General features: G+C 38.7%; 1 protein-coding gene across 1 annotated transcript in view; it reads right to left on the bottom strand.

Moving 5' to 3' along the window:
- MICAL3 (microtubule associated monooxygenase, calponin and LIM domain containing 3) overlaps positions 1–20,589 on the bottom strand; it is a 246,450-nt gene that overhangs the window by 111,768 nt on the left and 114,093 nt on the right. The window contains exons 18-23 of the mRNA XM_069094298.1: positions 19,747–19,830; positions 14,559–14,654; positions 12,512–12,568; positions 9,448–9,555; positions 6,321–6,428; positions 5,475–5,661 (exon numbers count right to left, since the gene is read on the bottom strand). Of these exons, the coding sequence (XP_068950399.1) occupies positions 5,475–5,661; positions 6,321–6,428; positions 9,448–9,555; positions 12,512–12,568; positions 14,559–14,654; positions 19,747–19,830 (640 nt within the window). The remainder of the gene's footprint in view (positions 1–5,474; positions 5,662–6,320; positions 6,429–9,447; positions 9,556–12,511; positions 12,569–14,558; positions 14,655–19,746; positions 19,831–20,589) is intronic.

Below are 20,589 nucleotides of genomic sequence, written 5' to 3'. Positions count from 1 at the left end.
ATGCTGTGGCTCTCAGCGTTATTATGGCTTCTGAACATCTTTGGTACTATGACGGAATCGGCTTACTGGTTTTGGTATTTGGTTTTCTGGTGTCTAAATAAATGTTTCAGTTCTGTCCTCTATATGAAGAGTTTGGTATATTTTGGTGATCGAACATCATGCGATACTTATAGTTATGGTCTTTATTGTGATCGTGGACGCTATAAATACTGCATTGGAGCTACAGTGGGAAATGAAGGGCTAGCTGGCCTAGGCTCCCTCCTTAAATGGAGATTTTGGGAGGAGCTCATGGATCTATCCTTCAACCAGAGGGCCAGAGGGTGCTGATGTGGTATAAGTATCAACACTAATGCCTTCTTGTAAGATAATGAAGTTCCTGGTGATGAGGTTCTTAGGGGCATGATGGAAAAATCACTTGGTCTATAAAATGAAGGGAGCACAGCTGGGCGGAAAATGTTATTTTCTTTTTTTGTTTGTTTGGTTTTGGTTTTTTTTTAGAGTGGGGAGGAGAGGGCAATTGGGGTTAAATGACTTGCCCAAGGTCACACAGCTAGTAAGTGTTACGTGTCTGAGGTTGGATTTGAACTCAGGTCCTGGAGTCTCTATTCACTATGCCACCCAGCCACCCTAAAATGTTATTTTCTCTTATTAGACTGCAAACTACTTGAGGGTGAAGAATTATCTTTCTTTTTGCTTGTATTTGTGTCCCTAGAACTTTGCATAGTACTTGGCACATAGTAAAAACTTTATACTCATTAGAACTTCTAGGACATGAATAAGAATCCAGGAAAAGACAGCCTAAGTCTTATCATTGATTTTGTATGTATTTATTAGTTAAAAGAACCTAAATTATATATATATATATATGTATATATGTGTGTGTGTATATATATAGTATACATCATGTATATATAAAGTATGTTTAAGTATAGAATATTTACATTGGCAAGAAAATAAATGGTAGCTAAAGAGTAGACCCAAAGACAAAGCAAAGCAGTCACTAAGTAGCCTTCTGTCCTATGTTGCAGTGTCCACATTCCAGCCTGTGCTGGAACTCCAAATACAACATCCTCAAGACACAATTGTAAGACTACAGCTGTCCAGATAACAGGGAAAAGACATGACGTATTGTCTAATCTGGAGTCTTAGTCTTGAGAGTTGGCAACAATTGGAAATGAACTAGCTTTTGGCAAGAGATGCAGTGGTTATTTTTTTTTCCTTAAGCATCTGAGTTCCAATGAAAAGCCTTCCTGAAGCAGAAATGGAGGAAAATCAGGGACCCGGGCAAAACGGTGCCCCTCTGAAGTACATATGATCTAGTCCATCAGTTTGATATTAATGATGAAAGTAAACTCAGTTACAGAATCTTTGAGATAGACTGCCCTTCTCATTTGGTATAAGTAATCTTGCCTAAAACCTCCCTAAACATCATCTAATCTCTAATTGAAAATATACAGTGAAGAGGAAATAGTACCCCACTCCCCAAGATAGCCATTTGATTTTTAGATGGTTCTAATTGTGAGAAAGTTCTTCCTTATGCTGAGCCAAAATCTGTCTCCTTATATCTTTTATCAATTTATATTTCTGTATTGTCCATGTACATAAAATAAGCTTCATCCCCTTTTCATGTGACAGATTTAGAGTTGACCTCTAAACCCCCTCACTTTACAGAGGTTGTTAACCTTGCCCAAAGTTATACAGGTAGTAATAAAATTAGGATTTGAAACCAGGATCTCTATGACTCCAGACCTAGCCTTCTTTCCCCTAGATTCCCCTAGTCATTCTAAACTACCTAGTCTCTTTCAAAATAGGATAGAATTAGAGTAAATTGCTTTAAAATTTTAACCATGTTCTCAATATAAGACTATTGAATGTAATAATTCTTTAGCAGGGAAACAACCAAAAAACTCATAAAAAACAAAACCCCCAAAAAACCTTTCCAGCTACATCTTAACCAAAATCATATTTCCTTCTTTTTTCATTTTGTGTTCAGAAGAAGGAACAAGCAGTAACATGTTTCCTTAAAATCTTCTCTGAAAATCAGAAGATCCATATTATCTGAGACAAATAAAACTGATGAATGGCCCTTTCAATTAAAGATCCACACAGAAAAATATTGAGGGAGTGAATGCTGCCAGACACTGAAGTCCAAAGGGAGAATTTGCTGCTGATAAATGGGGCACTAAAAGCTTTAGGCAAAAACTCCTCAACAATGTCATGAGTGAGCTTCTTCCTAATTCCTCTATAACCCTGAGGTACCAGCCCAAGGCTGCCACTGCTATGATGAAGCCAAAGAAAAGGGGTTTATGAACAGAGTAAGAAGAGTTCTAAATATAATCCACTTTCAGAGAAAGAAAGATAAAAAAAATACCATCCCTACCTCAAAGGGATAAGCTTAGAAGACATCAACTATTTCAGTAGCCAGCAGCCAAAGCCTTGGATCAGCTTGTCCCTAGGCATCATGTTCTTCACCTTCAGGACAAAAAGCACTTGGCTCTTGGAAGTACTGATAAAGTCACTAACTGTCCTGAGTACACAAGGGAATCTAGGGCAGTTTCAGCAACATTTTACAGTTGCTCAAATATCTGAAGAAGAAAATGTTTCCTTGAGGCTTCCCTTATCCATAAATAACCCTTTCTAGCTACCAGACCTGTACTTCATATGACTTTTAGTGGATAGGGACTAGACTTGGAGGCAGAAAGACCTGGATTCAAATCCTGCCTCAGCTAATTACAAGACGCGTAACTCTAGCCAAATCACTCAATCTTTCGGTGCCTTGATTTCCCCTTCCATAAAATGAAGAGAGTGGATTTTATTGCCTCTAAATCAGGCCTGTACAACTCACATCCCAAGGCCTGCTTGTAGCAGGCCAAAGGATTTTCCTCTATATACAAAGAATGTCTTCCTTTACATTTTTTGTGGGTCACCCAAAATCCTTTGGCATGCTACTAGGTAAGTGCAAATTGTCCAGGCCTGCTCCAAATATTGCCTCTTCCAGTTTTAAATCTATGATCCTAAGTTTTCAGACTCATAATTCTCCTCTGATTAGGCCAGTCTTCTTATTGACCTCATTTCTACTGCTATTTTTGGCTCATTTTGTTCAATTATACCTACCCAGGTACCAAGGTTTAGACTACAGCTTCTGAGAAGCCTTCTACTTCTACCTCTCATTGAGTACTTCCTTCTGAAATCCTATGCTAATAGCCCTAATAATCTGTACTTAAGTCACTTAACCATGGTTTGCCTAAGCTTCTCCATTCATAAAATGGGGATAAAAACAGCACATTCCTCCCAAGGTTGTCGTGAGTGTCAAATGAGATAATAATTGTAAAGTGTTTGCCGCAGGGTCTGGCGCATCATAAAGTACTATACAAATGTTAGCTATCACCACCATCATCATCATCATCACCATCGTTATGAGTGCTCAGCAAATATTGTTGATTGACAGGATGGGGCAAAAAGGGGGATCTGACCAATTCACAAACATTTCATTAAGTACCTATGCAAGATACTGTGCTAAGTCTGAGGGATACAAATACGAAAACCAAAAAAATTTCTACATTCTACGAGTTAACCTACCAGATCACAAAAGCATATAAATCTATACAAAATACAAATAGTCAATGCAAGGTTGCTGCATACGAGGTCCTTAGGGATGGTATTAGCACTGGGGACAAATGAGGAAAGTCTTCTTGCAGAAAGGGGTGTATTAGCTGCATCCTGGGAGATGCATGAGGTGGAGGAGAGGAGTTATATACCCCACGGATGAAATAGCAAGTACAAAAGCCTGGAGGTAGAAGATGGAATGTGAAAGGAAAGAAGGAAGGTCAGTTTGGCTTGATCTTAGAGAGCAGAAAGAGGAGTAGTGTATAAAAAGGCTAAAAAGACCACATGGATCAGGCTGGAAATCAACCAATCATCAATCAATCAACATTTATAAGCACCTATTATGTGCCAGGTACAAGTAAGTGCAGGAAATACAAAAAGGGGCAAAAAAATCGTTGCTATCACAATCCATTAGGGAGGCAACATGTTAACAAATATGTATAAATAAGCTATAAAGCAGGATAAATAGGAAATAAATAAGAGGGAAAACATTGGAATGAAGAGAGGGGTTGTGAAAGGCTTCTTATAGAAGGCAGGATTTTAGTTAGGACTTAAGGAAGTCACAGGGAGGTCAGTAGTTGGAGTAGAGGTGGGACAGGTTTCAGATATGGGGAACGGTCAGAGAAAATACCTATACCGACAGTTGGGAGATTAGAGTGTATTATTCATGGAACATCTTGGAGGACAGTGTCACTGGACTGAAGACTATTTGTCAGGAAAGAAAGAAAGGGGTCAGGTTAAAAAGGGCTTTGAACACCCTTGTTCCTGGAGGCAACAGGCTTCATAAAACAAAGGAATTTAGATTTTATTCCAGACAGAACAGAAGCTAAAGCAGTTTTTTTGAGCAAGGAGGATGTGCTAAGATTCTTAAGGGAAATCACTTTGATAGTTCTGTGAAGAAGGATGGTCTGGAATGATGACAGACTGGAGGCAAAGAGATCAATTCGGAGGTCACTGTTATAATCTAGATAACAGGTGACTGAAGACCTCAACTAAGGCGGTGACTTTTGTGGAGGTAAAAACAACAAGATTTGGAAAGAGATTGGATATGTGGGGTGAGGAAGCATAAGGAGCTGAGGCTAAGGTCAAGGTTTTGAACTCAAGGAGACCTGAAGAATGGTGCTGCCTTCAATAGAAATAGGAAAATTTGGAGAAGGGATAGGTTCTATTTTGGACATACTGAGTTTGAGGTACCTCTGGGTCATAGGGTGTGAAATGTCCACTAGGTAGTTCATGATTCAAGACCAACACAGGAGGTGACTGGGGCTCCTTATGTGCATTTGATAGTGATAAATCAATCTATAGGAGTCGATGAGGTCATTAAGAGGGGGAGTATAAAGACAGAAGAGCACCTAGGAGAGTTTCTTTTTGCTTTTTTTAAACAATGGGTTTCCCCAATCTCATCCAGGCTAGAAGTACAAGGAGTCATTCATGGCCCTTATTTGCATGGAAGCTTTGATTTGCTTTCAACCTGATCAGTTCACCCCTCCTTAGGCAACTTGGCAGTCTTCCACTCACAGAGGTTCACTATTGTTAATGCCAAATATTGTAAGTACTTGATTGTATCAAATGAGATGATATTTGTGAAGCAGTTAGCACAGTATCTAGCACATGGTAAACCTTATATAAATGACAGTTATTACCACCATCATCATCATCGTCATCATCATCACCACCATCACCATCATCCCAATGCTGCTCAGAACTCCTAAATTCAAGGGATCTGACTATCTTAGCATCCCCAGTAGCTGGTGTTACAGGCATAAACCACCATAATCAGACTCTGAATAGTCTTGAAGTACATCCATGCAATGTGGATAATGGACTTCTAATGCCCAAGACTGGAGAAGAAGAAAGGTTGTTCTTACCATCCTCTATGTCGTATGCATAGCAAGACAGGCGTAGGGTAGTAGCGCAGTATTCGCACTTAAAGCAGCTTCGATGGAAGAACTTCCCTTCAGCACTCAGCCTCTCCATCACATAGACTCGCTTATGGCAGAAATAGCAAATATCACTGCCTCCTATATTCTGGGGGAACTCCTTCTTCAATGAGCCCTGTGGGAAACAGGATGGGAAGAAGAGGAAAAAGTGGGTCAGAGTTACTGTCTCTCGTGGCTACCTGCACTCCAGAAAGAGATATCTGCAGGTATACATTGTCCTCTGTACCATAGTCCTGACCAATAAATTCACAATGAGAGATGGGGCAATCAATGATTACAGCATCATTCAACAGGAATTTTGGCTCCTCAAAGTTTGAGGGGCATCCCTTCCAACACCCTTCACTTGACTATGGAAGCAGTTGTTAAAGTTCACTGCACCAAAGTACAGGAAGTATCATGTCCCTAGCATGTGACAGATGGGTCAAAAAATATCAAACAACTGAGGAGAAGAGTCATAGAGAGAGGGGTCACTCACTTTCTGATGAACACTCCCATACTTGGGTTCTTTCATGAACTGACATTCGTGAAGAGAAAAACTCTTTCCTAGGATAAGACAACTTAATATTTTCAACACTCATACACTTCTCATGGATATGTTTATTTTCAGCTTCATATTTATTTATCAGAGTTCAAATATCCTTAAATTTAAAAAGTAATCACACCAGTCTTTCTTTGGCAACCTATAGAATCATAAATTTATGAGAACTAACCAATTCACTTTACCATAGCTCTATGTTATATGTAAACACACAGTACCCTCGGAACATCTCTTACCAGTTCCTTCTTGTCTAGAAGGGTTTTGGGCTGTTCTTTCCTTTGAAGCTGATTGGCTATCTGCTCAGCCAATGAGCTCACTCCGCCCGTGTACATCTTTATATACTTCTATTGGTTGGAGAACATAAAATAACCAGGAAATTAAGGAAAATGAGAAAAAAAATAAATTAAGGAGAAATAAGTTTTTAAAAGATATAAAGTGAGAAAAAGGTGCAGCAGACAAACCATGCCAGCAGTGCCTAAAAGCAGGATAACTGGGTGGTAAGAAGGGAACAGGTGTCAGTGACAACATAGAGGCTAATTTTAGCACAATTTTCAAAAAAGCATCAAGAATTATGTTAACTACATTGAAACTTAGTAATCACTCCTTTCAGGGAATTTCAGCACTTGGAGAAGAGATGTACAAAAGAAAAAAGGGGATAGAAAAGGAATCTAATAAGGATGGGAATTATATACAGAGGTCAAGAGGACTTTGTCCCATTCAGACAGATAGTTCCACGGTTAGAGGGTGTCCCTATATCTCAAATATAGCACTCCCTTCAAGGCTCCTTAAAACCTCTTTCCACATACAAAAAGTAGGCGACAATCTCCAATTATACCCATGGTGATTTAACACTATCAGTTAAAGCCTAAAGGTACTTTACAGGTTATTTATTCAAACTCCTCTCATTTTACAAATGAGAAAAGTCCCAGTTAAGTGAAACAATCTGCCCAAGATCACACAGTGACTGAGTGGCAATGTGAGAAATAGAATGAGAAACCAAATCTTGCTTCCTAGGTCAATGTTTTTAAAAGGTATAATCATGTTCCCTTCTCCTTCTTAGTGACAACATCAGCATCTATCTGAACCTATAACCACTCCAAGTTTTTATTGGGAAGAACCACTCACTGATAATCATGAAAAATCAAGAAGAGGTCATCTACACAAAAATTCTTTCCAATCAAGGAACCATACAAGCCTCCCTGGCTGGGATGGATATTCTGATTGGATGCAGCAGAATATATAACCATTTGTTCAATTAGTTCAAATTTGTGTCTTGGAAAAGCTGAGATATTTCTGGTCTAATATGAGAGTGGGAAAGAGCATTGAAGTAATATATTATTTTGGACAAAAATAATGGAATAAACACAGAAAATCTCACCAAATTTTAGCGTAAAACACCGTTTACATCTCTTAGACTTAGAAGCTGGTTGAATAGCTGCACAGACTATACAGTTACAGTTCTGAATATTTTGTTTCATTGTATGAATGTTGCTGTATACTTAATTTCTTTATTAATTACTCTAATTTCTCCTCATTCAATTTAACCTTCCATATGGATAATGGTCTAGATCCTGACATATAATGTTACTGCTACACCTCACTTAAAAGCAGAGAGCTCTAATCAGTTGTGTGTATTCTAAACGTTGGAGGTCTTGACTCCAAGAGTCATCCAGAAGCAGCTGTCATGCTAAGGCTACTCTTAGTTTAACAACTTTTTGAAGTGGAGTGTGTAGTTTGATATGAGGACCTGAAGGAGCTAAGAGTAAACAAGGGAAGTGCTTATTCTGGGGAAAGAGCTATAAAGATATGAATGCCAGAGTACAAACAGATAGAGATAAGAAAGTAATTATCCATGATTTAGTTGGGGAAATCATGGCAATCTTCAATCTTAACACAAGAGTATATTTCAAAGGACTGGTGCCATTAATCCACTAATGATTTCTCTATCTTCACAACATTGTTCCTATTAGAAGTAATGAAAAATGAATGGCTACCAAATCCAAAGTTTTTAAAATCAGAGACGATGGAAAAACTTAGGCCTAGAAAGGACAAAGAACAGATAGGGGTGACAAAGTAGTAAAATAATAAAAATAGAGGTAATAGGTAATCATATTATCTTTCATTCCACAGTATACAATATCAAGCATGGATCAAAAACATTGGACTAGGAAATTAAGGAAGCTTTCCTCAAAGATTTAAGTTCTTCCAGGTGTGGCCACAGCACTAACATCCTGACCAGTAGCCCCTTCAAGTGATTAGGGTCCAGGACTTTCCTTGTATTTCAGTTGAATTCATTTCAGTAGTAGCAATGTGTTTACAATGGCAAGAATTTCTGGGGAAGTGGTAGAAACTCGAATTCTATTTACCAGTCTTCTTCACTTTGTTGTTATGGAACTGTTAAAACCTAGTAATATTTAATATTGTGCACACACACACACACACAGTATTTGGTACAAATAAGAAGCAGTAAACAAACAAACAAAAAGACCTATTTTTCCTATAAACCATCTTAAAACCTGATGAGTTCTAGTACGCCAAATGGCAGGACTGATTCCTTATGGACCAAAATCAGATGCAACCAAACATGTACAACCATAAACATACATACCTATATATACACCATTCACTATGCTTCAAATTATTACAATAAATATTACCACATATATTTCTCTTTTAGGAAAAATTTCCCAATCCTTTAGCTGATCTGGTTATCTGATAAGTATTTGCCAAAACAATTCTAAGGCAATGAAAGATAATCACTTGAAATTTACTTCATCGGGGCGGCCAGGTAGCACAGCGAGTAAGAGCACTGGCTCCAGTGTTGAAAAGACCTGGAGATCGAATCCCGGGCTCAGACACTTAGCACCCAGCCAGAAACACCTGGCCGTGTAACCTTGAGCAAGTTACTTAACCCCGATTGCTTTAAAAAAAAAAAAATTTACTTCATCAGTATATGACTTATATTAACTACAGAATAACCAGAGTATGCCAAAGTTAGAAGCTTCTTTCATTCATTTATACATCACACACACAAACATACACACACACACTTCTGTCTCTAATTCTTTTTTTTGGGGAGGGCAATTGGGGTTAAGTGACTTGCCCAAGGTCACATGGCTAGTTTTTGTGTTAAGTGTCTGAGTCCAGATTTGAACTCAGGTCCTCCTGGCTCCAGGGCTGGTGCTCTATTCACTGCGCCAACTAGCTGTCCCTCTCTCTAATTCTTAAAAAGAAGATAAACAGGAGTCAGAGGTTCTGTCAACTCCTCTTGGGACAGAGATCTCTTGTGATTGCATTAGTTGGTGCAAGGTGAGCAAGGGTCATACATCCAACAGTGGTTTTGCCAAAACCCAGGCATGCTACCTGTCGGAGGGAGTCAGAGGAGGGTGAGGCAGGGCGGTTGGAGGAACGGAGGCTAAGGGAAAGTTCCCATTGCTCAACAAAAAATCGACGAGAAGGTTCAGTTTCTTGCTAAAAAAAAAAGATGGAGAAAAAAAATCAAAGGAAGTGTTAAATTCAGAGTTCAAGCCTGACCTGAGAGAAGACTTAGCCTTGTTAAATCCCTCAGCCTCAGAATAATGTTTAAATCACAGAGAAGGAGGAGAGGAGCATCCTTGATATCTGGAAACCAGAATAAACTCAAACTACTTCAGGTTACTGCTACTCTTGAATCTAGCCAGAAAGCAAGGCCAGTAAACCACCTAAAAACAGCTTTGTGTCCACAGTACCAGTAATCTCACAGCTGAAAGGCTGGTCAAAGGTTCTCTAGTTCAACCTGTTCTTGAATGTGAATCCTGACGACAACATCAACAAGTAATCTTCTAGCCCATTACTTAAAAACCTCTTGGGAAAAGGAGTTCCAAGGTCTACTCAGTCTTCTTTTGGACAGCCATGATGGTTAGAAGTTTGTCTCTATATTGTGCTTAAAAATGCCTTTCCTCAATTTACAACCACTGCTTCTACTTCTGCCTGCAGAGGCCACACAGAACAGGTGAAATTACTCTTCAATGTAAAAGGCCTCCATATCACTCTATCTTGAAGGCATCTATCATTCTAAATGAGAGGCTGTTCTTCAATCTGATTGCTCTCCTCTGGACATTCTCTAGCTTATCCCACCTAGAAAGTAGAACCCAGAACTAAATATAATCATCTACATGTAATCATTCTTCCTTGAGGCTGCTGCACTCTAAGAAAGGGACACATGGCAAGAAAATAAGAGGTGAAAGGAAGAGGTAGCCAACAACAGGCATCTACAAGTGAGCCCATTTATGCACTCAGAAAACTTTCTCCATAAGCCAGAGTTGGGTTATCTCCTGAGCAAAGTGGGCTTCTCCCACTAGCCGTACAGAGAGCACGAGTAAAGGAATTAGCCAAATGCAAGTAAGGGAAGTTATCCCCTTCCCTGCAAGGGCTAACACCTGCTGCCGTTTTTCCTCTTTTCTGCTAATCCTCAGAGGAGGATCAGATCCATTAATCATGCCTGCCAAGAGCCAGCTGAAGCTGGAAGAAAAAACAAGGATAAAAAACCCAAGCCACTGACCCCTTTATTTATTACCAAAAACATGAGAAAGATCCAATCAAAAGGCTTGCTATTTTAATGATGTGGTTAGCTAAACCTGGAACTTTTCAAGCTTATGCAATCCCTTGATAAGCTATGGCTTCTTAGAGGTCCAAGATTTGTGGTTGGACAACATATTCAAGTGATCACCTACTTTCTGCTAGGGCATATCCGAGGAGACCCATCCTTATCACTCCCTATGTCTTCGTTAGCAGAGGAATGGATGAGAACAGTGCTGGGCAACAGTCACCTAATGCTTAATTGTCCTTTGCTCCAGAAGCATGGGCAATTAGAATTCCCTGTGTTCAATATTTAGGGTAGCTTCAACCAGAAGGCCACCAGAAAAAAAAAAAAACTTGGTGAGATCATGATAGGAAGTAGCAGTACAAGAAGGAAAGAAATAAATTAAGAGGAAAAAAAATAAGCCTCCCTCAGGAGGTAGAACAGGCAAAGATGTTATTCAGTGAAGGAAAGTAAGGTCACAAACAAGATAATGAACGGGGCTCAAAGAGTCACTGAAAATGAAGTCCCTCCAAAATGACTGGACTACAGCCCAGTACATTAATGGAGCCAAAGAATTAGTCTTTTCCAAAAAAGAAATAAAAAACAAGCAAACGCATTCAACTCATTATCTTCTGAGGGCAAAACTCCAACATGTATCTTTTCCCCACCCCTCACCTTTTTACCTCTAAATTCTAAACTCACTAAATTCAAATGACCAAAAAGAATCCTCAGTTTCCCTTTACATATAAGGCACTACCTTCTCAATGAAGTTATATCAGCCTGGATTGATATTTAAATAGAAAAGTTGATTTTATAAAGGACTTAAAAAAAAAAAGTAGATTTAAGAGAACCACAGCCTGTAGGCTACGAAGGGACAAGATGATATCTTTCAATCCTTATTTCATCCTTGATCATGCAATCTGTCTGTTGCTATCCACAGCTGCTGATATAAACACTTCTAACTTTTTCTCTCCTCCTGATTTGAAAAGGCTTAAGGCAAAGAGGGTGAGGCATGAGACGAGTTTGTTTCCATAGACACTTGAAGAGAAATGAATTTCCAGCCCTAAATGTATTCTCATAATGTCTAGAAACAAAGCAAAGAGAGAACAGAAAGCCTTTGTTGCATAAATTCAATGGGAAGTGATCATTATTTACATCCTGCATATATACTTAAGACTGAATGGCAATTTCTGCCAATGACAAGTAATTCTTGCATTCAGGATGTCCATTAAATATTATTTCATTAGTCAAATTATCCAATGACAAGGTTCTGTGTTTGAGTCCTGATTTTCCAACTGACCATTCAAGTAACCCAGCAAACAGTTTACATTATTAGGTCTATCATTAGAATTCCTTCTCTTCCCATCTCCTTGATATTAAAATTCTCAACAATGCTAAGAGCTTTGGTTTCTCCAACACCTCTACCTGTCCCCTTGCCCAAGGTACTATAGCTATCAAAAAGGTGGAGTGAATGACACTTTAAAATGTGCTCTCAAAAGCTCACGTGTGGAATTAACCATTTGTGCCTCAGTATAGCTATGAGATAATTAAAGAGAATAAGAGAAATGACCATAAGAGAAGACAAATAGGTAGGAAACAACAACCATCAGGATTCTGTAGAGCAGCAGAAAAATATACATTATCATTAGCATAGTGTCGGAGTGCTGTGCTATCCTGGGAGCATGGTCTGTGCTGAATCTTCCTCATTAACAAATTCCAAATGAAATCTGTTTTTTGTTTGAGTAGCAAGAGTGCAAAAAGCAACCAAGAGGGCATTCTACCATCCGCTGTGCCTCCCCATCATTTTGCACCCCATATGTGTGCACACGTTCTCAGCACCCCATGCGATGGGTTCATGCTTTTTACCCTTTCAGAGTGGGGACTCTGCTTGCCACGGTTGTCAGCATCAAGATCCCTGTACATCTGTAGGCAACAAAGTGTAAACTTAAGCACGAGCCAAAGGCTTTATTTGGACATACCAAATGACAGTGAGAAACGAGACTGGAAAAAATTCACTGTTTTCATCTCAAACATATCTGTTCCCTCTTCCCATGTCTCCCTCTCCCCAAAAACCTTAAATCCCATCTGTAGTAAATCCCACACACAAGGACAAATCTGTGTTCATGGCCAGGGTGTCCAACTTTGGGTCAGGTAGATAAATGAAACTATAGTTAGTACAAAGGTGAAACAAACTCATCTTTCACACAGTGACAGGAGAGCAAAGAAGTTAAACAGAAGGATTAAAAACAAAAAAGGCAGGTTAGAAGAGTGAAGTTTTCCAAACCAGACATCAGAAAGGAAAGGCAGTGAGTTGGAAACTGGCTAGAATAAATGACCACTACAAATAGTCTAGAGGAAACTCTAGGGTGGGGAATAGTCCCCACCCTAGAAGAACACAGGGCCAAAACTTTAATCTATTCAAAGAATACATGGAGATAGGGTAGAAATACTTTTTAGCAATTTTAGCAACCAAGCAAGGGGGTAGCAAACCTTAAAGAGAAATAAATCATTGGTTCAGTTTCATTAAGGAAGCAACTGACACAGATTTGGTGTTGGGGCAAGGAATAATTTTCTATGGCTAAAGGCCTTGAGAAGACCGCACAATGAATTTGAAATTGAGTAGTGGCTGAAGAAGTGATTCTGTGTGGACTTCCCTGGCACACAGGCATGTGGCCTTAGCAGGATGCCAAAGGGAGAAGGCACAATATATGCATTGGGTCTTTTAAAGATTCAGTTCTCAGACCCAAATACACAGGTGTGTATGCCTTCAAACAGACCACATCAAAATCAAACGGCATAATTAAGTGGGTATTCTGAAAGGCATTCCTAGTTTTATTCAAGAGAGGTAAAGGGGATGTTTTTAGTTTAAAATTATCTTAGAGGAGACCAATATAAAATCACTTGTGTACTATCTCCTATGTAGTCCTGATAATTGACTCAAGGGTTTTAAAACCACATATCATTTAGACAGGCCATTTTGGATGCAGCAACAGCTTTCTTCAGAATCACTGTATTCTCTTTCAGAAATCAAAATTCATAGGATTCTACACGTGTAAGTACCCCCTGGTGGCCAGAAAAATCCCATCCCACTTTTTAAAAAGCTACTCTGAGAAATATAGCCTTGGCACAATTGTTACTGCTCTCATTATTCTAAATTCATTATACAACACTCTCTGAAGTGATCTTGCATTGCCCTGAGTTAGGGGAATGTAGACCATTCAATGGATAAATAGAGGGCAGGCAATTCTAGGGGTTAACATGACCTCAGCAAGAATAGAATGCCATAAAGTTTTGGAAATAAGTATCTGTTTTATTCCACTGTAGAAAGAGAATATGAAGAAATGACAACCCTGACCTAAGATATATGCAGGTTATGCCCCGTCTAATGTTAATTAGTTCTGTGAAAACATAACTTTAGGTCAAATGATGTTATGAGGACAGTTAACTGAAAAGAAGCAACAGGATCTAGGATATCAGGGTTTCACAATTATGTTTTACAGCTTTATGGGTTTGGCTACAATATATAAGATGTTATTGAAAAATCTCAGTTTGCCCAACTTCATCATGGGGCATGACTGTAATGTAAAATGAATTAATTTCTTTTATAGATTCATTCCTTTGCTTGGAATTTTGGGCCCAATTTGGTGACATTATTCACCTTTTTATTCATTTTCAAAGTAATATGAATTTTGATAATAATTTTGTAGGGATAAGAAATCATTCAAGGTCTGAACGATCAGGAATCACATAGTTTATAGCAATGAAGATAAGAAGTTTGAGTTTTGTAAAGCTCTCATTAGTAGAGGGACCCCTGATTTGGTCACTAGTCTAGCCACCTGCACAGGTGAGGAGAGAGGGAAAGGAAAAGGGAGGGGAGAGAAAAAGGGAAGAGAGGGCATGCAGAAAGGATCACCTGTTGACTGTGTAACCGAGAAGAAGGTGGAATGGAAGGAGAAGAAAGTGTAATCACTTTTTTTGGGCATGTCCGAGAACACTCCTTTCGCCGTCGCTTTTACATTAACAAGACACACAAAGAGGAAAAAATCATTGAAGCTGGTCTGAAAATATAGGCTGGTTTTGGAAAGGTTAAGGCTCTGACAAATCACCAAGAGGGGTTCCTTCCTCTGCCCTTTCTACATCACTAAGAAATCATGGTACAGTCAAGAGAGAAGGTGGCTTTTCATCTTCCCCAATTACATTTCCATTTCTAAGAGGGCTACCTCGCACAGGCTACCCAATATGGAGGAAATTTCAGTTAAAACATACTCTGCATTCAGAATAGAACAAAGACAAGCAGGGTAGGAATGGTATAATAATATGTATAATATAATAACAATAAATTTACTATGCAGAACCCTCAAACTATTTCACATACAATCCAGTTTTTCTGTCTTTTGCACATGGAAAAGTTGACGATTATTGATGATTGCCAGGTTAAAAATAAAAGCAAATATAAGAACAAATAATTTCCACGGTGCTGCTCAAGTACGGCACTTTCTAAAACACTTGATTTGGCCACCTCTTGGACACTTCAGAATCAGGTTATCTGCACTCCAGTCATCATCCTCATCCTCCTCCCACTGGAACCCTGGATTCTGCTCCTAGAACTGTTTTGAGTTCTGAAAAGTGGGTTTTTCCCCTTATCCTGGAACTAGGCTTCTATGTCATTTCCTGGCCATTTTCAAACCATGCTAACACATAACTATCTTCCCTACCCCTTTCTAGCTTCCCTTTATGGGTTGTCTTCTTCCCACATTAGAATATAAGCTCCTTGAGGGCAAAGACTTACTTATGCCCAGCTCTTAGCATGGTACCTGGTATCATCATCAAAAGTCCTGTGTTTAAATCCTGGCTCTGTCCCTTACTAGCTGTGTGACCCCTACCAAGTCATTTAATCTCTCTGATTCAGATTTCCCTCATTCATCAAGTAGAAATGACATCTGCAATACTCAATGACAATCAGCCATGAGGATAAAATAATAAATAATAATAATGATAGCTAACATTTATATATTGTGTAGGTTTGCAAGGTTTTCTTTCTTGTGTATGCGACCTCATTTGAAATGAGATAATATGTGTAAAGCAAAGCCCTACATATAAGCTATTATTACTTGTCAGTTTTAGAAAATATTAGAAGATGGGATGGTAGGGTGAAGAATAAGAGTTTGACTATTGGTTGGATAGAATACTGGCCTAGATTGGGAATTCTTAACTGGGGATCCCTTGAACCTTAAAAAACTGATGAGCTATATTTCAATATAATATGGCATATACTAATTTACTATATGTTTCAATATATTTCTTTGTAATCCCATGCATTTTATGCATCTGACAACATTATTCTGAGAAGGGGTTCATAAGCTTCACTAGACTACCAGAGGGGTCTACAACTCAAAAAATCTTAAGAGCCAAGTGATACATGAAGGACAATCAGTAGCAAAGTAGAGACTCATAAACCATCTGGGATACTATCTTTCCATTTCCTCCTTCTTCAGTGGTCCTTTCTACATATTCACAGAGTTCTGGGATTACTGCCAAAGGACTACAATGAAGTATAGGAAGGAGGATGTAAAAACAAATCACACTTGACCCAACTGAACACCTTGGATATCCTGTGCATAGCTTCTTTCCCTCATTCTCTCCTTTTTAGTCATTTCCTGCAAAAACCCTTGACTGGTTCCAAGATATTTGTTGCTTCCTCTTTGTATTTACATTTTCTAGTGACTTTCTGAGAAGCTATTTTTCTTTTGTCTCAGATTTTTTGATACTGAGAATGACTGTGTGGGGTTCTGCCATGAAGCAGGTGCTGTCCTGCTTTAGATCACCTGATTCTAGAGGAGAGAACAGTCTATGAGAAGTACAAGTTCCAGAAAAAAGAATTTTCTGATTTACTCAGGACTTGAACAGCAGGGTAAGTGAAACCAAATCTACATCACATATAAAATATTTTTTTTTGCTTTTTTGGAGGGGGAAGGTAGGGCAGTTGGGGTTAAATGACTTGCCCAAGGTCACATGGCTAGTTTTTTGTGTTGGGTCTGAGACCGTATTTGAACTCAAGTCCTCCTGACTCCAGGGCCAGTGCTCTGTTCACTGCACCACCTAGCCACCCCAACAAATCCACATCACATATAGAGTGTGCCTAAAGGACATATTTCTGAGGCAAAGATACAAAAGGATGTAGACAGGAAGAGCCACAATGTTTAAACATGAAGGTTATTCATTTTTCCCTTCTGCTTGGCCCCAAGAGAAACTGTTCCTTTGGCCAACTTAGTCAACACAGCAATGTTTTCCCTCCTCCCTGACATCTGAGCTACCCAGAAAGAGAAGACCATATTATAAGTCACCATGACCTGCTGTTCATCCCACATTGGTAGTGGGACAGGGAGGTAAGAGAAGGAGATGAGTGTGATAGATTTCCACAGTACCAAAAAGCTCCTGTAGTATCTAGAACACTATTACTCTATCCTACACTTTTTCAGATGATAATTCTAGGTCAAGACTCAAAATCATCCTCTGCTTCAGTATGTAAATTTTAGCTAATGAGCACATCTCATGTGTGTGGGTACATGCACACAAAAGAAAGAAGCTGTAGTTTTCTTAAGAATGTTGCTTTGCAACCATGTAATACCATTTCTCAAAGAAATCTCTTGCATATAGGAAAAAGCCAGAACAAGTAAGCTCTTCTTTCACCTAGATCCTTGCTAAGGATTCAGGAACCATTAAAAAAAAAAATTCATGGTTTCTTCCCCATCTAGTTTGGAGATGAGATTTGCAGAAATATTTTTTGCACAAATCTTTGCCCTATTTATCCCTTAGTGTATTTATTCACTTTTTAAAAAAATTTTGTTTTATTTTTTTGCAGGGGGGGAAGGTAGGGCAATTGGGGTTAAGTGACTTGCCCAAGGTCACATGGCTAGTTTTGTGTTAAGTGTCTGAGGCTGGATTTGAACTCGGGTCCTCCTGACTCCAGGGCCAGTGCTCTATTCACTGCACCACCTAGTCTCTCCAATTCACTTTTTTTTTTAAACTCTATGCTGTTTCCTAAATGTGTGCTTCCAAAGTCAGGGTGGCCAAGATGGTCCCCATATGACTTTCTCTGCTTAGCCCTCTGCACAGCGCCACCAACAAATTATACACCTCACAAATGCTTCATGATGATTATCACAAAATGTCTGACGGGAATGACAAAAACAGCTCAAAGTAGCCAAGAAGTAAACCTGCCACTTTTGGACAACTCCTGTTCAATCAGGCAGCTCCCTAAATGATCCACTTCCTTGTGGCTGATAATAAATAATGATAATAATAATGTCAACAACAATAATGATGATGATGATGACAACAGTAATAGATTGTAAGCTCCTTGAGGGCAAGACTATCCTTTCCCTCTTTTTGTATCTCTAGCATTTAGCACAGTGCCTGGTACACACTGACAGTTCATAAATATTTATTGATCAATTAATACTAATAATAATAGCTAACATTTATATAGTGCTTTAAATTTTGTAAAACAATTTGGCAATGTGATCTCATTTCATCCTCACAGCAACTCTGAGAGGCAGGTGCTATCATTATCCTCATTTTACAGATGAAGAAACTCAGACAGACAGACGTTAAATGATTTGCTGAGGATTACACAGCTAATAAGCATCTAAAGTTGGATTTGAATTCAGGACTTTGTGACTCCAGCTTCAGAGCTCCATTCACTAGTTACTTACAGATTCAAAAGGAAAAACCACTTTAACTAAAGAATTTTGTCTGAAACTGACCCAAGCAGATGGTATTTACAGTAGTTTCTTCTCCCACTGACACAAAAATCATTATTTAAAGTGCCTCCAAACATGGTGATATCCTCATTTCCAAGGCTTTTTATGAGAGGCATCTAAAATCTTGGGGATCTGAAATAGTCTGCTCTCCTTTTTAACAGACTTCTCATTTCTGTCCCTTACAAGCATTTCTCTTCAAAACTGGAATCTGACAGGACAGATCACAAGAAGAATGCAAAGTTCTTCAGAGAATTCTCCATACTGAGACTGTCACTGAAACAGCACACTGGATTCTCCTCTCAGTCATGGTTTCACTCCCAGATTGTTCTGTAGTCAATAGTTTACTTTTAATAGGGGATCAAATAGAAGAATCAAAGCTAGGAAGATGGATTAGGAAAAAAGATCTGTTCTAAAGCTGATTGAAGTCATTTTCTCACTTGTCAATTCAACTAATGAAACTAATGATGGTTCATTTTAGAGGTGAGGAGCTCACTTATTTCTTAAAGTTTAGTATGAAACAAATTTGGGGACCATCTTACAGTCCAATGGAGCTAATGAGGTCATAGTCAACACATGTCTAATTATGATATAGGAGAAAGTCAAGCAGAAAAGCAACCAGACCCCACCTGTGGATTTTCCACTTCTTAGAGTTGCCACATTTAAATAGATACCCTTCTCCACCCCCCTTCCTGTACTGTACTGCATAGCAATGGCAGTTCTCCAAGAGTAGAAGCCTAACACTGCTCAGCTTTCAGAGTCTTTCCCAGGAGAAGATTTAAATTTATGGACAGAACCCTAGGAACATGCCCAGGGAATAGCTCTGTTAGAATTTTTTAAAATTACAAGACAGTTTTCTTGGTATTAGCTTGTACACAGTTTCCCTGGTTTGAAATGAAGGACCATGTTGTCACTATCTCTAGGGTGGAAAAATCTGGCATTTTCCTTTGTACAACTCTTCTATTAACCATATCTTGAGAAATATACTTCATAGACTTTAAAGTGAAAAGTATCTACTTAAATATGACAATTATCTAAAGCTCAAAAGGTATTTTATCTACCAAACAGACATTCAAAAACACCCAGTGGTCTACAAGTCTTTAAAATGATTTACCATAAGGAATTATACAAGTAATGAAATAAGAAATTATCATTACCCATTATTTTTCTATTCTGATCTGGCAAGTAACTATTTACAGGGTTGCTGTAAAACCTAAGTTACTTCACAAGGAAGCACAAATTGAAAGATTTCAGGCTTCACCATTCTCTTGTTCAGGAGGAAGAAAAGGGAAGAGAGAAGCAAGAAGACAAACATCCTGGTCACTGGATAATTCTTTTTACCTGTTTCCACTGAGGTATCGGAGCAGGGCGGCCCTGCTCAGGCTGTCTGCAGGATGGCTGGCTGATACAAGGCTCTTGGATTGGCTGTCACATATAAAGCAAGAGTGGATGGGGAGTCCAGACAAAGAGACAAAATAAAATAAAATAAGAAGCAGGGGAATTTAATGGAACTTGACTAGAGGGAGGAGGAATGGGACATGGTATCAAACACACATTTATGACCTAAAAAAAATTCTTGGTAAAAATGATTCTTATTAAGAATGGATTACTCATGAAAGTCACCATTATAACTCCAGGAAAAACAAATCAAAGTAAAATCAAATAGGAAAATGGGAATATATATGATTTTGATTTTTCCTTTCCCAGGTTCAGTAGTTCTCTTGTCTGATCTTATTTCAGTTTAAAAAACCAAACTACTCACCCAGAATGAGAAACATAGTTAATGAAATGCAACTTCCCTCTTAATACTGAATGAGAAAAGGAAGGCTGTCTAGGTTGCTGCTCCTGAAAATAAAGTCAATTCTAATCCTGATAGGCTAGAAACTATGTGACTATTTGGAATGGTGAGAACAGACAAAGATTTCTCATGATAAAAAATACACCAAGATACCATCTTAGGCTGCCCGGTCATTTTGGAAAAAAAAAAAAAATAGGAAATCCTCTTAAGATTCTAAAATAACTGGGATGGCTCCCTGGAGAAAGGAACATGGGGAAGAATACAGAGGAAAATTTAGATAATGTAAAAACAAAAAGATGAAAATTTAAGAAAAAAGGATTCTAAAAAACTTCCCACCCTGCCCCCTCAAATCCCTGTGAAGTTAGAAGAGAGGAATAATACCTGAT

This window comes from Petaurus breviceps, unplaced genomic scaffold (genome assembly GCF_028583685.1).
Source record: "Petaurus breviceps papuanus isolate PSGF00001 unplaced genomic scaffold, PetGlider_PUasm1.0 216, whole genome shotgun sequence".
Classification (NCBI taxonomy): domain Eukaryota; kingdom Metazoa; phylum Chordata; class Mammalia; order Diprotodontia; family Petauridae; genus Petaurus; species Petaurus breviceps.
This window is presented reverse-complemented; position numbering and strand designations above follow the sequence as displayed.